This window comes from Saimiri boliviensis, chromosome 2 (assembly GCF_048565385.1).
Source record: "Saimiri boliviensis isolate mSaiBol1 chromosome 2, mSaiBol1.pri, whole genome shotgun sequence".
Taxonomy (NCBI): Eukaryota; Metazoa; Chordata; class Mammalia; order Primates; family Cebidae; genus Saimiri; species Saimiri boliviensis.
Window position 1 is genome coordinate 140,458,456 of NC_133450.1, and position 17,412 is coordinate 140,475,867.

The window sequence follows — 17,412 nt, forward strand, 5'->3', positions numbered from 1 at the left end:
CAGAGCTCTGTAACAGCCCCACGTGGATGCCTCTCAGCCACCCTGTGCCAACAGTTTCCTGCACGGCCCGCTGCCTGAGCGGGGGACTTCTGCCCACACAGAGAGACTCAGGGCCGGGAGGCCCAGCCCCAGCTTCAAGATGCACGAGGAGCCAGCTGGGGCCCCCGCAGTCAGCACACAGGCCTGGTCCTACTGGAAACCTGACAGTGGGTGGGTGCAGGGTGGGGGGCACAGCTGGCGGGCAGACGGTGAGGGTCTGGCAGCCCCCACATGGAACTTCGTGAGCACTCCAGTGGGCGGCACTTGTCTGGGGTGGGGTCGCTACTCACAAGACCCTCTGTACAGAATCCTGAGCCAATAGAGTCGACCCCAACCCCCAGCAGGAGGCACCCACGCAGGTGGGTCTCAGCCAGCATCTGAGCTGACAGGGACAGGGACAGGGACCTCCACTGGCCCAGGTCCCTGAGACCCTAAGGATGGGCACCGATGACAGAATTCTGAAGTCTCAGTGCCAAGACACAGCTGGCACTGCTGTCGCCCCAGTGGGGACACTGAGGCTCTCAGCACCAAAGGGGCGAGGCTGAGCCCTCGAGACAGTGGGCAGCCTGAAGCTGCCGTCCTGGAGCCCAGAGCCTGCCACAGCCAAACAGCCGTGTGGCCCCTGGCAAGTCCCCGACCTCTCGGTGCCTTGGCTTCCTCATCCGTAAAAGGAGAATGACTGCGCCCACCCCCAGGACAGCTCCAAGGGGAAGCGCCAGCACACAGGAGGCCTGGAGGTGCCCAGAGCTGTCACCAGAGCCTCCCACCCCACGCGCCAGCCCGGCCCAGTGCCAGGGATTTTCTCCTGCTCAGAGGTAGCCCCAGGGCACAGGGAGCCCCAGACGAGGGTGGCCCTGATCGAGGGGCCTTCCTGCCAGTTCTCCCCGGGCTCCTGGAACTGGGCTCCTTGGCACCTGCCTCCTCTGCCAGGACAGCCGAGAATTAATTAGCAAGTGTTTTGTGAAGCACTTTGAAGCTGTGAAGGGCCCTGCAGCTCTGCCCAGCATCATTATAAATATGATCGCTTTATTTATAGGCTGGGGGCAGGAGGGGCCAGGATTGATGCTTTGCCAGCACAATCACCTTCTAGACGAAGTCACGCTTGACTCATGTTCCTCTGGCGCCGCAGGCCGGGCGGGAGGCGTCTGTAAACACAGGGCCTCTTCGCCCTCCAGCCTGAGTGAGCGCTGTTCAGAGGCAGAGGGGGCTCATACGCCACAGCCTAGTCCTCCCAGGAAGACCCGAGACCCCCGCACTGCCACGCTGGATCCCTGCCCAGGCACCCCTGCCCCCGGCTTCACTGCGGTCGGTCCCAGCATCAGGAGACATGCTGGCCCAGGACTCGGGGTACAGCAGCCCCTCAGAAGCAAGGGACATCTGTGACCCGCCACAGCCCCTATGGGCCAAGCAGGAGGGAAGGGGTCTGGGGGAAGGCAGGCAGCTCCAAGGGCATCCCCAGGCCCGCAGGCTCCTCTGACTCAGGTAGTGGCAACTGCTGAGCCCTTCCTCTGTCCTTCCCATGGCCCAGAGCTGGGCTCAAGACAGGCAGGACTGAACACCACCGAACCACTCTAGCCTCCCCTTAAGGGTGCGGTGACGGAGCCCCAGAGAGCGGTGCCAGAGGCCACGCAGCCAGCTAGAGTCTGTAAAGGGAGTGGCGTACCTTCCCTCAAGGCTTCAGCCTAGAGCGAGGCATCGGAACATGGGAACCATGCACACACACGTGCATACAAACTATGCAGACACACACACACAGACATGCCACACCGCGAAGACACACCACACACACACACTCCACACCACACACACAGATATGCCACACCACAGACACACACCACACACGTACCACACACACCCATACACCACACACACACACACACACACACACACACAATTACACACGGCTGCTGCTCTCCAACCCCATCACCACCCATCCACAGTGCTCTCATCTGCCATACTCGGCCCCCAAGCTCACAGGGGTCTTCCTGATGCCCCCAGCCTGTCACAGATGAGGAACCTGAGGACCCAATGAGGCAAGGTCACTTGCCAAGTGTCAGGCCAGATGGCAAGAGGGCCACACCTGAACCCAGCCGGGGTTCCCTCCCCACCACAGAGATATGTGGGTCAGCCATGTCACTGCAGTGCACCCCACACATGTACACACACATGTAGTCAGCCGTGTCCCTACAATGCACTCCCACAAGTATGTACACACATGTAGAGTCAGTCATGTCCCTACAGTGCACTCCCACACATATGTACACATATGTAGTCAGCCGTGTCCCTGCAGTGCACTCCCACACATATGTACACACATGTAGTCAGCCGTGTCCCTACAGTGCACTCCCACACATGTACACACATGTAGAGTCAGCCGTGTCCCTGCACTGCACTCGCACACGTGCACACATGTGGAGTCAGCCATGTCCCTGCAGTTCACTTGTACATGTGCACACACACATGGGTCAGCTGTGTCGCTGCACTGCACTCACCCAAATGTGCACACACGTGGGGTCAGCCATGTCCCTACACTCGCACACGTGCACACACACGTGGGTCAGCCATGTCCCTGCAATGCACTCACATGTGCACACCCAGCCAGGGCTCTCTCCCCACCGGAGACATGGGTCAGCCATGTCACTGCAGTGCACTCACACACGTGCACACATGCACTCACACTGGCACACATGCACTCACACACAAACTCACATGCACCACGTGCATTTGTGCACACGCACTTACATGCACACACACGTGCACTCATGCACCATGCACATGCACTCACATGTGCACAAACGCATCTCGTGCAAACATGCACCACATGCACACTTGCACTTACACATGTGAATGCACTCACGCGCTCACATGTGCACATATGCACTCACATGTGCATACCATGCACTCATTTGCACACATTTGCACATGTATGCACTAGATGCGCACACATCCACCACACATACACGTGCACACACATGCACTCACACACACGCACACAGCCGGGGCTCCCTCCCTACCAGAGACATGTGGGTCAGCTGTGTCCCTGCAGTGCACTCACATGTGCACACACACACATGCACTCCACACACATGTGCACACACATGCACATGCCAGACACTGCTGTTTCCGCACCCTGTCCTTCCGAGCTGGAGGGTGGGCACAGGAAGCAAAGGCAGGCAGGAAGGAAATGGGGAGCAGCCTTCCTGGGGGAAGAGGAAGCAGAGTGGGGGGCAGGCACCATCCCCTCTAATCTGGGCCAGTGTTCCCCCCTCCGAGTGGAAGCCGGGCCTCTCCCATCAGACTGGCAACCCCCAAGGGTAAAGCCTGCCTTCCCCCATCAGACCACATGCGCCTGCAGGCCCTGAAGCCCTGCCACCCCCGGCTTCAGCAAACAGGCCCAGCTCAGCTTGGCAGCAGGCCAACACCCATCACATTAGTCCCCCAGCCTCTGCCCACCCCTGGTCAGGGAATGCAGCGGAACAAGTCCCTCCTGGCGGCTGCCTGCAAATGCAGGCCCCACTGCCCAACCCGAGATGCTATCAGCCTGTGGCATCCTCAGCATAGGGGTAGGGATCCCACCTGCCCCAGAGCCACAGTGGGCCCTTGCCGGGGGCAGAGTCACTGCAAGAGATACCTGGACCATCCTGCTTTCAGCCAGCCCCGGGACCCACCCCAGGCGACTCCCTCGCAGCACTGCAATGGGACCCGACACCTCAGCACCAGCCTAAGTTTCTAGGGGTGTGATCACAAACCAGGCCAAGGGGCCACGTGGCTTCAAGGCCAGTCAGTGTGGCAGCCTGCCAGGGGCCTGATGCTTAGGAGGGCTCAACCCCCCGAGCCGACAGCACCCATCCTGCAGGAGGGAAGGGATCTGGGGGAAAGCACACAGCTTGTACGCACACTTTGGGCCACCGGCACCTAGGGTTGGCCAATCTGGCCCCAGAGCTTTTCCCAGAGCTACTGCCATGCCTCATCCATGCAGCCCACAGCCGTGCCCTCCATTGCCAGAACCGCGCTGGGCCCACACCTCTCCAGGATAAGCACACGCTCCTCTGCCCTCTGGCAAAAGCAACAAGGTCTGGATGGCATGTGACCCTGAGCAAGGCCGGAACCCTCTGCCTTGGTTTCCCAACCTGCACAGCTAAGAGTGGGCCTGAGCAAATGCCAGCACTCCATTAAACATCCTCCCCACCAGAAAGGCCCAACTGGCAACCCTGGGCATGGTCATGCCAGCCACAGAAGGCAGCTCTGCTGCGCACACAAGGACCCAACGCCAGCCCGGATGCCACTCTCAACCCGAGGCCCGGGAAGGAAGCCCTACGGGGACACGGGGCTCAGCAGAAGCTGTGGCTTCTCGACGAGGACCACCAAGGCTGAGACGGCCATACAAGAAATGAAACGGCAGCACCCGGCCCCTGCTCGGGACATCCCTGGTGTGAGACAGTGGCTTGGGCCCTGCCTGAGGACCCCACCGGGGGCTGGCGGGAAGGAAGGAAGACCATCGGCCACACACGTGTGGGGCCATGGGAGCAGCACGGCAGAGCGCAGAGGGAGAATGTCCTGCCGAGCCGGGAGGACAGGAACAGGCCAGGAGACCTTCACCCAAGACAGGACCTCCCACCCCATGAGGCCCAGGACACAGGACCTCATGGGAGGAACTGAGGCACACCCCCAAACGTGCATGCAAACCAGGACCCAGGGCCCTGCCCACACTCCTCCCTCGGCCTTGCTGAGCTTCTGCCTGGATGCTCACTCCCTGGTGTCCATCTTGGGTGTCCAGGCGGGGAGCCCGGGCCCCCCTTTGCCCAACACCCGCCTGTGCCCCACCGCAGCCTACCTTCCCGCTTCATGCCCATGGCCAGGCACTTCTGGTAGCGGCAGTACTGGCACCGGTTCCGCTGCCGCTTGTCAATCAGGCAGTCCTTGTTGTCCCGGCAGGTGTAGGTCAGGTCCTTGCGCACCGTCCGCTTGAAGAAGCCCTTGCAGCCCTCACAGCTATACACGCCGTAGTGCTTGCCTGCGTGGGGTGGGGGGGGGCGGGGCTGGGGAGCAGCCACCAAGCCGCGGGGAACCCACCCCGCCACTGCCGGCTGGCTGGCCAGGCCTCGGGAAGGGCCCTGCTGGTCTCCAGACCCCTACTTGGGCTCAGACTGGGCCCCAGCCTTGCCCTCTCTGCTCCTCCAAGGACAACTCGGGAGTGGGGCAGGGACAAATCCCAGCCCCCCAGGGACAAGGCCCCCGGCAAGTCTGCTGCTCTGTGTCTGCACTGTGTGGCCAGGAAGAGGGTATCCTGCTTCCCTCTCAGGCTGCTGGGGGTCAGTGGCACAGCATAAGCCCCTTGCCCAGACCCAGCCAGGGGAGGAGGCGCAGCACCGCCTGCCCCCATGCTGCCCTTGCCGTCAGCAGCAGCCTCCTCTCTGGAAGCCTCGGTCTGCCCTGTGCCCCACCCGACCCACCTGTCCCACAGATGTGAGAACCTTGGAAGGGAGCTCAGTGGGGTGACTGGGGCATGGCCCAAGCACCTGCCTCCCTGTACCCTGGCCTGGGGCTCCTGCCTGGCCCACAGGACGGCGAGTTGGGGAGGCCTCCAGACTCTGCAATGGCCTGACAGCCCTGTCCCACGGGCCCCCAGCCCCCAAAGCAGCCGTACCTGAGGAGCGGTCCCCGCAGATGGCGCAGATGTGCTTGGTGAAGGATGCCATGTTTCCTGAGGGATGGGCGGGGACCTTGAGGACGCCATTGAGGCCCAGGGGAGGCTTGATGTCCTCGCTGCTGCTGACGGGGTTCATGGGTGAGCTGAGCTGGGGGGGAGCCACAGCGGTCAGCAGGGTACACACCAGGTTCCTCCCACGTCCCCCACAGCCCTGCAGCAAGGACGGCGCAGCACACCCCCACTTCACACAGGCACCGAGGCTAGAGGGGGCTATGCCCCCACCCGCCACACTGCCCAGGAGCAACAGGGCTGCTGTGCGTGCTCGGCCAGGCCAGCAGAGGCTGTGGCAACCTCAGGACTTGCCCACAGCAGACCCCAGGCCTCTGTGGAAAAGGACCCCTCGGCACCTCCACAACACACAGGCGCTGCCTACTAGCACCCCCTGCCCGCTGCCCTCCTAAATGAGAGCCGCGTCTCATGATTGAGCTCCTGGCAGTGCTCAGCCCTGCTGGGTGCTCCGAGATGCTCCACGAGGCAGGCGCTCTGGGGGGTCCCAACCCACAGATGAGGACGCTGAGGCCCCGTCCCCAGGATGGAGGAGGGTTGGGGAACCCCCAGAACCACACATGTACCCTACAACACCACAGGGAGGGGGCTCTGGTCACATGACACGAGAGGGAATCACGCCACACCCCCGGGCATCGGGTGGCGCGACACCGCTGGCCTCTCCGCACATCCCTCCGCCCCACCCATCGGCCCGCACGCTGCTGCCCGGGCAAGCGTGGGAAACTCACCCGGTCACCCTGGCAACAGCTGCCGCGTGCAGTGACACAGCAGTTTTGCTTCCGCTGCCTCCACCCAGCTCTGCAGTCAGTGCAGGGGACCCACAGGCGCTTCCCGACGCATCCTGCTCGCCAGCCCGCTGTGCAGGGCGGCGAGCGCTCGGCCAGGCGGCCCCCAGCCCCCAGCCTCCACTTCTGCAAACTGCTGCCGCTGCCTGTGCGCAGGAAGCTCCCCTCCTTCCTTCCTCAGGCCTCCAAATCCCATCCCCCCTTCTCACGGGACAGGAAGAGTTTGAAGCTCAATGCAAGCAAAGCAGAACCCACCCCAAAGCCGCCTTTCACAGGGTCCCCGGCGCCTGCAATGATTCTTCCAGCCCCAGCCTGTTCTGGCTTCTAGGTCCTTCTTCAGTCTGACCAGGTGGGCTGCAAGGCTTTGCAAGGATGCTTGGTCCTTGTGGGCCTCAGGTGGGCTGAAGGAGGCCAGGAGGCCCTCCGTGACAATGCAGCACGGTGGGGGTGCCAGAAGGTGCGTGGAGAACCAGGTGGCCACTGTGACTGGCCAAATGCCCAGTGCTCACGTTCGCGGGCGCCAGGTGCACTTCTCAGAGAAGGGAGGGAACTGAAGGGCAAAAGAACGCCCCCAGCGTTTGCTGAGTGCCACGGTGCCCGAGCTTTGGACACACACTCGCAACTCCCTGCATGGAAAACCCCAGGGGCCCCAGATGCGGAGGCTGTGGCTCAGGGAAGTCAGGGGCTGGCCCAGGTCACACATGGTCCCCACACGCTGCAGAAGGGGCAAGTGAAACCCCAAGAGAGACGGAGCTTGCCCAGACTCAGTGCCCAGCCGGCCCTGCCCCGTGCTGGGCTCCGAGACGCACCAGGAGGCAAGGCCCCGCCCAGCCCTCCAAGGCTCACTGGTCTAGTCACTGCCTCGCTGAAGGCTCTGAGGCCCCCTGACACAGACCCCTGGCTCCAGATTCTGCCTCCTCCGTTCTCGTGTGACTTTGGGAAAATTATTTCATCACTGTGACCTGCTTCCTCATCTGCAACACTGGAACGATGTTAGTGCCTCCTTTTTTTCTTTTTTTCCCTAAAACAGGGTCTCAATCTGCTGCCCAGGCTGGAGTAGTGGCACAATTATCGTCACCGCAGCCTCGAAATTCTGTACCCAATGCACCCTCCTGCTTCAGCCTCTTGAGTAGCTGGGATTACAGGTTCATGCCACCACACTCAGCTAATTTGTGTTCGCCTGTCTGTAGTGATGGGATCTCACTATGTTGCCCAGGCTTGTCTCCAACTCCTGGGCTCAAGCAGTCCTCCCGCCTCGGCCTCCTAAAGTCCTGGGATTACAGGCGTGAGCCACCGCGCCCGGCCAGGGCCTCTCAGAACCGATGCGAGGGTAACTGAGTTGCTCAGGGCAGAGTTCGCAGACAACTTGCTGCCTTACAGGGTGGCCGGCGGCTGCAGTGGAGGAGACAGGCCAGGGCCTGGGAGGAAGAAAGAGGTGTCCCAGGCAGCGGGCCTCCCAGGCCAGTGTTCAGAACTAGGGAAGCAAATGGCTTGTTTGAAAAAAGGGAAGAATTTGGAACAGCCAGGGGCGAGGGTCAGGTCCAAACAGGGGCAGCAAAAATGCCCACAAGCAGGAAGTGTCGGACACCTCGCTTTGCACCCTCGCACTGGAGAGGCGCCGAGGCGTGTGAGCAGGAGGTCCCGGGCCAGAGGCGGGAGAGCACAGGCCATGGCTCTGCAGGCCCAGGGAGAGGAACTCACGCATGGCCTCTTTCCAGGCTGCCCCAAGCCACCCCGGGTACATAGGGGTCCACCTGCTGCCTCCCGTGCCCCACATGCAGTCCCTTGGGCCTCGCACCTGCCCTGGGTAAACTGAGGGAGCGCCAGAGCATCCCTGGCCGGGAAAGGGCTCCGGGCAGCATGGAATGGCAGACGGTCACCCTCCCTCTCAGTGTTGTGGCCAGGCCAGCTCCCAGGCTGCCCCGACCTCAGTCAGATCACAGGCTCTGGCCAGCCCAGTGAGCCCAGGACCCGGGAGCCCCTGTACGTCTGGAGTGGAGCGGAGGCTGGGCTGGGGTGCCCATTTCGCTGCAGGCCCTGGGGATACCCACTTTGCTTCTCTGGGCTCACCCAGAGGATGGTCCAGGCTGCAGAAGTGAGGCTGTGCCGGGACAGGGAGGCCAGGCGCGCCTTCTTCCGCCAGGCCCCTTCCAGCCCCGGCTGCTGGGCCTCAGGCTGGCTCACAGCCCTGGGAGCACAGCACAGGGCCGCCCCAGGGCCTACCTTGCTCTGTCCCTCCCACAGTGGGCTCAACAGCCCCACAGCTATCCAGGGTATCCTCCCGCACTCTCTGCTCCAGCTCCGAGAAAGCCAAGCGGCCATCGGTGCTTTGCCGGAGCATCAGGACCCCGTACGTGGCCAGGGTGCAGGCTGCCCCATTTCCCCTTTCAGATCCTTGGCTCTCATTTCAGTTCCCGCTGCCTCGATGCCCCACCCAGGTCTCCTGCCCGTGTCTCGGCTCTCTCCCCACACCCACCACACCCTTCCTTCCTGAGCCCCTGCAGAGTCCCTCCCCAACCCCGACCTGGGAAGGCCCACTCTGTGACAGGAGCAGACCCCTCGGCCCTGCTGGGGCTCATTCGTCCATCAAGGCAGGAGCAAACCAGCTCCTCTCCATGCTCCCCTCTGACCTCAGTCCCTGGCGGGAAGGTGCCCAGCGCCAGTGCCACCCTGCTTCCAACACCATGAAGCCCACTCAACCTCTGTGCACACATCACAGCCCCACAGGCCCCGTGCAGGCCCTCCCGCCAGGAGGCTTTGCTGGAGCTCAGAGGCCTTGACACCAAGTCCAGCTCCACACTGGGTGCTCGGAAGTGCTCTATGTAGAAACTGGCACCAACTCACTCCCCCAGTACCTGTGACATGTGCAAGTGAGCCAGCTGCAGCCAGGCAGGCTCTGGGCCACTGTGGGAAATGTCCCCCCCAAAGCACGGAGGGGACTTGGGACGGCTCAGGGGCCAGGCAGCTGCAGTCTGGCCCGGCTCTACCCGAGCACCCCCAGACGCTAATTCCCGTGCCAGGAGGGGTCAAGTGGCCTGGACCCGGCCACGTGAAAGGCCCTTCCTGGCCATGGACTAGAGCAGGCAGAAGGCCGCGCCTGGCAGAGTGCCTGGCCCTCCTCAACAGCGGCAGAAGTCAGAGCACCTCTGTGGCTCCGGCAACTCTGACTCTGTGGTTGTGGTTCTGGGGCCGGGAGTGGGGGCACATCCCCCCGAAACCCTACTCACGCCCATAAGTACAAGGAACCCCAGGTTTCCAAGACAAACTGCCGAGGTCCTGAAGCTGGACTCAACCCCCAAGGAAGGAGCTATGGGTTCTGGGGAGCCAGTGCCAAGTCAAGCATGGGCCTCAGACCGAGGGAAACCGACTTCAGGTGAGACCAGCAGACGGACGCCAGCAGCGGCCAGGCAGGGGCGTCTGGGGCAGCCCATGTCAGCTCCTCACCCGCCCCCCTACTGGGGCCCTCGCCAGTGTCAAGGGGTCTGCAGCAAGTGCTTCCGAGCAGCTCAGCTTCAACAAGCCCCTGCTGCGTGCCAGAGGCCTGGCTACAGAGGAGAAAACAGAGAGCAGCCCATCCCTTCCCCCAGAAGGGCCAAACAGTGCTGAGGACACCAGGCACCCTGCGTTTCTGGGGACACCAACTGTGCACTAGACTCCTGGGTGTCTGGGGCAGGCAACAGGCCTGGGAGGACCCCGTAGGTGCCGGCCAGCGAGCCAAGGGACAGGTGGAAGCCGAGTCTTCATCGCCCTCTCGCCACAGGGGCAGGGCTGGTGTGCTAAAAATGACATAACCAGGCCTCCCTTGTGCCAGCACCTTGGGCCTCCTGGCTGCTTTTGGAAGGTCAGGTGAGGTGAGGGGGACACGAAGCAGGGGCCCCAGCTCTCCTACATACGTCCCACACAGCAGAGGGGGCTTTGATAGCGTTGGCCCAGAAAGCCAGCAAGATTCTCCAGGGGAAAGGGGCTCGGGAGGCCACGGCCAGCTCTAAACGGGCCAGGTGGATGGGCAGTGGGCCGGCTCCAGACCCCAACCACAGCAGGCCTGGACCAGGCACAGTCCTCGGCTGTCCAGGAGGTGGCATGGGTGCTTGGACCTAGGTGTCCACCTGCTGCCTCCTGGTGCCCTCATGTGCAAGCCCTTGGGCCTAGTGCCTGACCTAGGTAAACTGAGGCAGGGCAGCAGGGGGTTTGGGAGTCCACAGGACATATCTGGCGCTGTCAGCTGTGTGACTGTGGGCAGAGAAGCTGCTAGGGCGAGTCCCACACTGGTGGGCTGTCCTGAGATGGCACCGAAACTCTGCCATGGAACCTTCAGCTGCTAGACAAAGGGCTAAACCCAAACATAGAAATCCAGAGTGGAAGGAGCACCCCTGTCCATTTGGGGCAGGGCAGATGGAGCCCCTGGAGAGGGAGGGCCTGGTGGAAATACACAAGCAACCACTGGGGGCCAGGGCAGGAGGCCCAGCCTCGCCCTCCATCCTCACAGATAGGAGATCCCGGGGCTAGGGACGACTCCACGAGAGACACTTGGGGTATCTTCCCCGAGGGAGGAGGGGTCCCCAAGTTCCACAAGACAAGACCTAGACTGTGCCAGGCTCTGCCAGCACCAGCCTTTCCTGATCCAGAAACAGCCCAAAGGGCCAGGCTGAGCTGGAGAAGCAACTGAGCAAACCCCAACTGTGGAAAAGGTCCCCAAGCCCCGCAGATGGCCAGGCACCCACAGAGCCACGGGGATCCAAGCCCCACAGGGCACCGTTGCCACACCAGCCACTGCAGGTCCAAGGCCCGGTGTCCTTGGCGGGGGACACAGCTGCCCTGCACCTGAACACGCCTTCCCTGGGGGCCCTTTGGCTTGAGTGTGAGCAGACTTCAGGGGAGGACCCAGGCTCTGCGGCCACAGGCGTCCGGGAAAGCAGGCCAAGGCCTCTCCCTGCTGAGCCCCCGAGGCACGGAAACAGGGAGTCCCCCAGCCCTCCGGCATGGGAGGGGCCACGCTGGCAGAGGACCCGGTACAAGGCACCTCCGCTGATGATCCAAAGGCACAGCTCGGCAGTCAGCTACGCCCAGGCTCAGACCCCTGCAGCCCGCAGCTCCCCAAGGCTGTTTCCCGAATCAAGCGAGGAGACCTCAGCACCCACCTCCGAGAGGCCTCAAGATGAGGCGACATCCTGAGGAGGAAGCCACAGCCCTGCCCCAGGCCCCACCCCAGGCCCACCCCACCCCTGCCCCTGCCCCAGCCCCACACTCACCTGGGGGCTGCCAGTGCTGAAGCCCAGGGTGGGTGTGGCGGGCACCGACATGGAGTGCGGGCCCATGGGGGAACTGATGACGGAGAAGGGTGGGCCCATGCCATTGATGGGGGAGCTCAGGGTGCTGATGGGGGAGTGCAGCTGCCCTGGGGAGCCGATGCCAGGCCCCAGGGACGGGTGCAGCGAGGGGGCGGCCATGGAGCCTCGGCCTGTCGGGGAGGTGAGGGACGAGTTCACCTGGGTGGAGAAATCTGCAAGACAAGAAGCCACAGGAGGGCGGTCAGCGCAGGCCACGCCGGGACCCACCACGTGCCTGCTGCCCCCAGCCACGGGCATACCCACGGGAGGACCACGGCACCCCCGAGGTGGCCCCATCGGTCTTGACAGCTCACCGATGCAAATGCACACTCACGAGGGGCCAGGTGTCCCGCAGCGCCCCTCCAAGGCACTGCCCTGTGACAGACCCCAGCTTTAGGCTGGGCCTGCAGCAGATGCAGGAAGAGCCCACTGTGTGCCCCAAGATGCCTGCCTGGGCCACACCAACCCTCATCGCTCCAGGCTCAGCCCCCAGGAAGGCAGAGGGAGGAGTGGCTGGTGGCCGGGACGAGACAGCCCCTCTGCCCACTCCACAGGGGCTCGAGGTGAAAGTCTGGGAATGACGGTGAAAGGCACAAAGGCTGGGGTCTCCGAGCACCTCCCGTGTGCCAGGACCTGGCCGGTTCTGGGCGTGGGTGAGTTCGTGGAATTGGGACGTCCGCAGTGAGCACCGGGATCCTCCCATTTCACAGACGCAGGAAGCCAGGCCCTGAGTCCCATAGCTGCCTGTGGCCAAGCCAGGACTCGCACTGCCTGCTGACCCACTCCCATGTCTGTGGCCCTCAGCAGCAGGCCACACTCAGGCCACACGACCTGGCCTGCTCAGGTGCCACAGCAGCAGTAACCCAGGCACCACACGCTCGGGCCCCTGGCTCCATGGTCTGAGGTCTATCTGAGGGGAGCAGAGGGGTGGGATGGGGTACTTCCCATGTGGGCAGTAGGCTGGGCACTGCTGGGTGGCTTTGTGCCAGGCCTGGGTGTGTGCCAGGAGTGAGAGGGCAGCCCACAGATACCTCAGGAGAAGCTGGGACCTCCCACACTCCCGCCTTTCATCTCAGGGATTTCAAAGCCCAGAACACGCTTCAGGAGGTGCCTGCACCCTGAAGGCTGGCACAGCGGGAGGGAGGCTCCCAGGTGGCGAATCCACTGCCCGTGGGCCTGAGTGATCACTGGAAAATGTCAGAGCCCACCCAAGGCAGCAGAGACAGCAGCATGTGCCGGGAGCCGTAGGCACCACCTGCCTGCCCCACCCTGCCTCCAACAGGCTGGGCACACAGGACAAGTACCTCTCCCTCTCTGGGCCTCAGCCTTCCCATCTGCAGAATGGTCTCTCAGGCCCTCCATGCCTCACCCTGGCAATCACAGGCACTCTGGGGAATCGAGCAGGACTGTGAACGGAGTGGCTGTGACTAAGCCCACACGCCCCAGGTAGGAGGACACCCCTGGCTGCACCCCTCCACAGCCCAGGGAAGACTTCACCTCCCAAGCCTCACAGCGGCCACGTCCAGGGCACTGGCTCACTGACTGGGTACCAGGCTGGAGAGGAAGAAGCCCTGGGCCAGGCCTCTCACCAGCATCTGCCCATGCACCCCGCATCTCAGGGAGACACAGCATGAGTTCTAGATGCCGGCACCGCCCAGCAGCGGCGGGACTGGGGCCAGACCTGACCCTGTCCAAAGCCGGCACTCTTCCCATCTCACACAGCTCTGCTGCCCCAGGCAGCTGTCCTGAGAAGGCAGCAGGAACACGGAAGCTCTGCCACCCTGTGCCCACCCCTGCTCCAGCAGCCTCAGGCCTGTTCCACACACCCCCTCCTGCTTCCCCTCCCAGGGAGGAAGGTACAGGGAGGAGGCCTGGGTGCCAGCTTCAGCCAGCACTGCCCCAGGGGCAGGTCCACAGCATGGCAGGTGGGCCTGGCTGCCACTAGAGCCCCACTGCACTAGGGATACAGGCCCCACCAGCAAACGACCCTTGTCTGACCCACTGGAAACCATCATCATTCATAACATTGGAAATAAGCCTCTTCATTGAACTGAAAAATGTAGACTTAAGGAATTCCAGAACCAGATGTTGGTGGCACCTATTGGCAAAGATAGGTACTACAAACCAGCCCTATTAGTCATTAAACTCCCGGGAGGAGGACAAGCAGGAACCACACGTCAATGTCAAACACATGCGGCCCACAGGTCTCCACGTCCAGGCAGAATCCCCAGTGCAGAAGGCCAGGGAGGGAATAGCTAGGGGCTGACCAGAGAAGGCAGGCAAAAGAGTGCGTCTAAGACAGACATACAAACTTGGGCTGCTCACGGGAGTCTGTGAAATACCTGTATATCCCGATGTTACCGATCCCCACAACTCTCAGAGAAGCTACCACTGCCAGCCTGTGCCAGACAGGGAAACTGAGGAATGGAGAAGGTGTGAGATGAGAACTGTCCCAAAGGCACACTCTTAGAAACCTGCAGCTGCCCCTAGGCCAGGCAACCACTGCCATGCCCACCAGGCCACTGTGGGGACCCTGAGAATGCCAGGGGGCTGCCCCATCACAGCCCCACCTCGCCCACCTTCAGCTGACCCCTGGAGGAGGAAACCTGAGCCGGCTTCTTCCCTTTCCAAGCCTCAGTTTCCTCATCTGTGAAATGCAGACAGGCACACCTACTCAGCAGTGAGTTCTGCTCGGTGCCAAGCCCACACAGGCTGAGCCTGGACCTGGGCTGGGCCCTCGTTATCCAAGCCAATCCAGGGAAGGACCATGCCAACTTGAAGGCAGAAGGGACAAGAAAGAGCAGATGTGCACAAATCGGCTTTGCAGGCACGTCCACCAGGCAGCCCTGGGGGCACCTGGGAGGAGGCCAGGCCACGCAGGGAGCCCAAACCTCAGCACCGTGTTCAGAAGCTGGGCCTTGGCGTGGCCCAACGTGAGGCTCCAGGCACCCCTGGGGAGGCCGCCCACCTTTCTTCATGGCCTCTGGGAAGAAGACGGGAATGGTGAAGCCATGGGAGAAGTCACTCCTGGATTCTTTCAGCTTCTCCACCCCACCCCCTACTGCAGGTGTAATCTGGGAAGACTGAGGAGTCAGGGGGACTCTGAATTGGAGGAGGGGACTGGAGGGTTTCTGGGACAGCCTGCCAGACCACCTCAGGAGCTGAATTCCTTAATCTAGCTGCTCCAGGCCCTGCTCCCAACCCTTCCTGTTTACACAGACTCCATCCACGGCAGACACCTTCCCAGAGTCTGGGTGACAATAGGCTGGGTGTGTTTTCTGCAATCCTCTAGAGAGAGATGCTTTTTGGCCAGGAAGAGAATATTAAAAAAGAAAAGGCAAAAAAATGCCGGGACATCCTCTGCTCACAGCAAAAGGCCCTGGCCACATGCGTGCAGGCTCTGTCTTTTCCATGCCATTTATTTGTCCCCACCCCGGTACACGGTGGCTCCCATAAGGTGTTATTCTTAAAACATCCTCCTTTGGGGCTGGGCGCGGTGACTCATGCCTGTAATACCAACACTTTGAGAGGCCAAGGTGGGCGGATCACCTGAGGTCAGGAATTCGAGGCCAGCCTGGCCAACATGGCAAAACCCCCATCTATACTAAAAACACAAAAATTAGCCGGGTGTGGTGGTGCATGCCTGTCATCTCAGCTACTCAGGAGGCTGAGGCAGGAGAATCGCTTGAACCTGGGAGGTGGAGGTTGCAGTGAGCCAAGATGTCACTATTGTACTCCAGCCTAGGCGACAAGAGTAAAACTCTGTCAGAAAAAAAAAAAAAAATTCTACTTTGGTCTTGCAGGGGCACTTGTCACCATCTGGTCTCCACTGGCTTCCCTAACCCTCTAGATTCACCCTCCCTCATGCCGCAGGGACAGCCTCAGACACCCAGACCCAACCCACAAGCCAGCAGATGCACAGCCCTCCCTGAGCAAGGGAGTGGCAGAGGGGGCCTGAGTGGCCAAAACTGAATCACGGGATCTGGGAACCTCAGAACCTGAGCCACACAGGGCCCCACAATCCCACAGCCTCACACGCCTTACAGCCACCGTGCCCCCTTAGGGACCGCAGGCAATCAGTGTGACTCAGAACCCCAGGGGAGGAGGAGTTCACAAAGCCCATGGGGACCTCCAGGGCTAAACAGAAGAGAGGAATGCCAGTGGTCCCCACATGCGCCAAGGCGCCTCACACGGCTACTAGATTTCTATCCAGGAAGACTGCACGGAAGAGGTAGCGGAGGGACGGCTCCCTTGGCACAGAAGTGACTCTGAAATACAGATACCACGAGGCCAGGAACAAAAGCCATGCAGCGGAGACGGATGCCCGGAACACCCAGCGGCAGGCAGGCACGGAGCGGCTCCCTGGGCCCCAGACGGCAGATCCCGAGTGTCAGGGGCTAAGCGGCACGCTTGGTAACACTGAAATAAGGAACGTTCTCGTCCTGGCCGCAGCCCAGCGATGGCACAGGCTGCTCCCTGAGGGGGTGAGCTCCCACCAAGACCCTAGGGACACTCGCACCCCCGAGAGTCTGCTGGAAGTGGGAAGGGATGCCCCTGTTGACCCAAGTTCCCAAGCTGCGCAGTTCGCTGCAGAACGCTCTCTAGCGCCAGGATGCTTCTGCTGCCTGGACCCCAGAGCAGGAAGCCGGGGGAACCCCCACCAACTCTCTTCCGGCCTCTGTCTGGCAGGCGAGGGTGTCAGAGGAGGTGGCAGGAAATGCCAGCCCAACTGTGGCTGGGGCAGGGGCAAGCGATCAGGACTCCAACCCCGTCCTGGGCAGCCAGGGAACCCCCGGCTACTGGAGAGGGGAAGTCGAGTCTCCTCCACATCCCTTTGGAAGCTGCGGGGCCAATCGTGGCAGGTCTGAACAGGCCACAGGCTGGGGCAAAGTGATCAGGCCACCTGTCTGCACGGACAGCAGAGGACACCCAGGCCGCCCAATCCGGGGCCCCAGGCAACTGGACAGGAAGCCCAGTGGAGAGGACGGCGCTCCAAATGACGGAGTGTGGGTGGGGTCCCACGGGCTCCACAGTGGGGCAGCCAGGGTGGCGCAGAGAGAGGGCAGGGTTCCCGGGAGAGGGCAGGAGCTCGGCCTGTGGTGAAGAAGCCCACCGCGTGAACCAGCACCCAGATGAGCGCTGGCCCTGGGCCTGCCTGCTCCGTGTGCCTGCACGGTCCCTGCAACCCTATGCCGCCTGCCTGGGGATCCCCCCGGAACTGAAACCCCGTGGCACGCAGCTAGCAGGCCCTTGGAGCTTCCTGGGCCGCCCAGCAGCAGCCCCCACCTCCAGAAGTGCTGCCTCCCCTGGCTGCCCAGGGGAGGGAGAAGGGCAGCCCTGGCGGGAACTGGGATGGGGACGTGGCAGGGACCACGGCGCGTCAAGGTTTGGGGGAAGCTGAGGGTGGTTAGTGTGGGAGGAAGAGGAAGGAAGTGTCCGCAAGTCCCAGAGGGTGAGGGGCCCTGAGGAACCAGGGTGGGGTGGGCAGCCGTGCCCAGCACAGGCCGTGCCGGCCGTGGTGGAAGCAGGCTCCTACTCACCCCTG

The 17,412-nt window shown here is 62.3% G+C and overlaps 1 protein-coding gene across 3 annotated transcripts in view; it reads right to left on the bottom strand.

Moving 5' to 3' along the window:
- The window catches only part of RXRA (retinoid X receptor alpha), a 108,810-nt gene that overhangs the window by 22,271 nt on the left and 69,127 nt on the right, over positions 1-17,412 (bottom strand). Inside the window, exons 2-4 of one of the 3 annotated variants that reach the window (XM_039461287.2) lie at positions 11,790-12,040; positions 5,687-5,837; positions 4,874-5,053 (exon numbers count right to left, since the gene is read on the bottom strand). In XM_039461287.2, coding sequence (XP_039317221.1) covers positions 4,874-5,053; positions 5,687-5,837; positions 11,790-12,040 — 582 coding nt within the window. Of the gene's footprint in view, positions 1-4,873; positions 5,054-5,686; positions 5,838-6,483; positions 6,663-11,789; positions 12,041-17,412 lie in introns of those variants that run through there. The other 2 variants (XM_074394536.1, XM_074394535.1) reach the window with 2 other exon arrangements.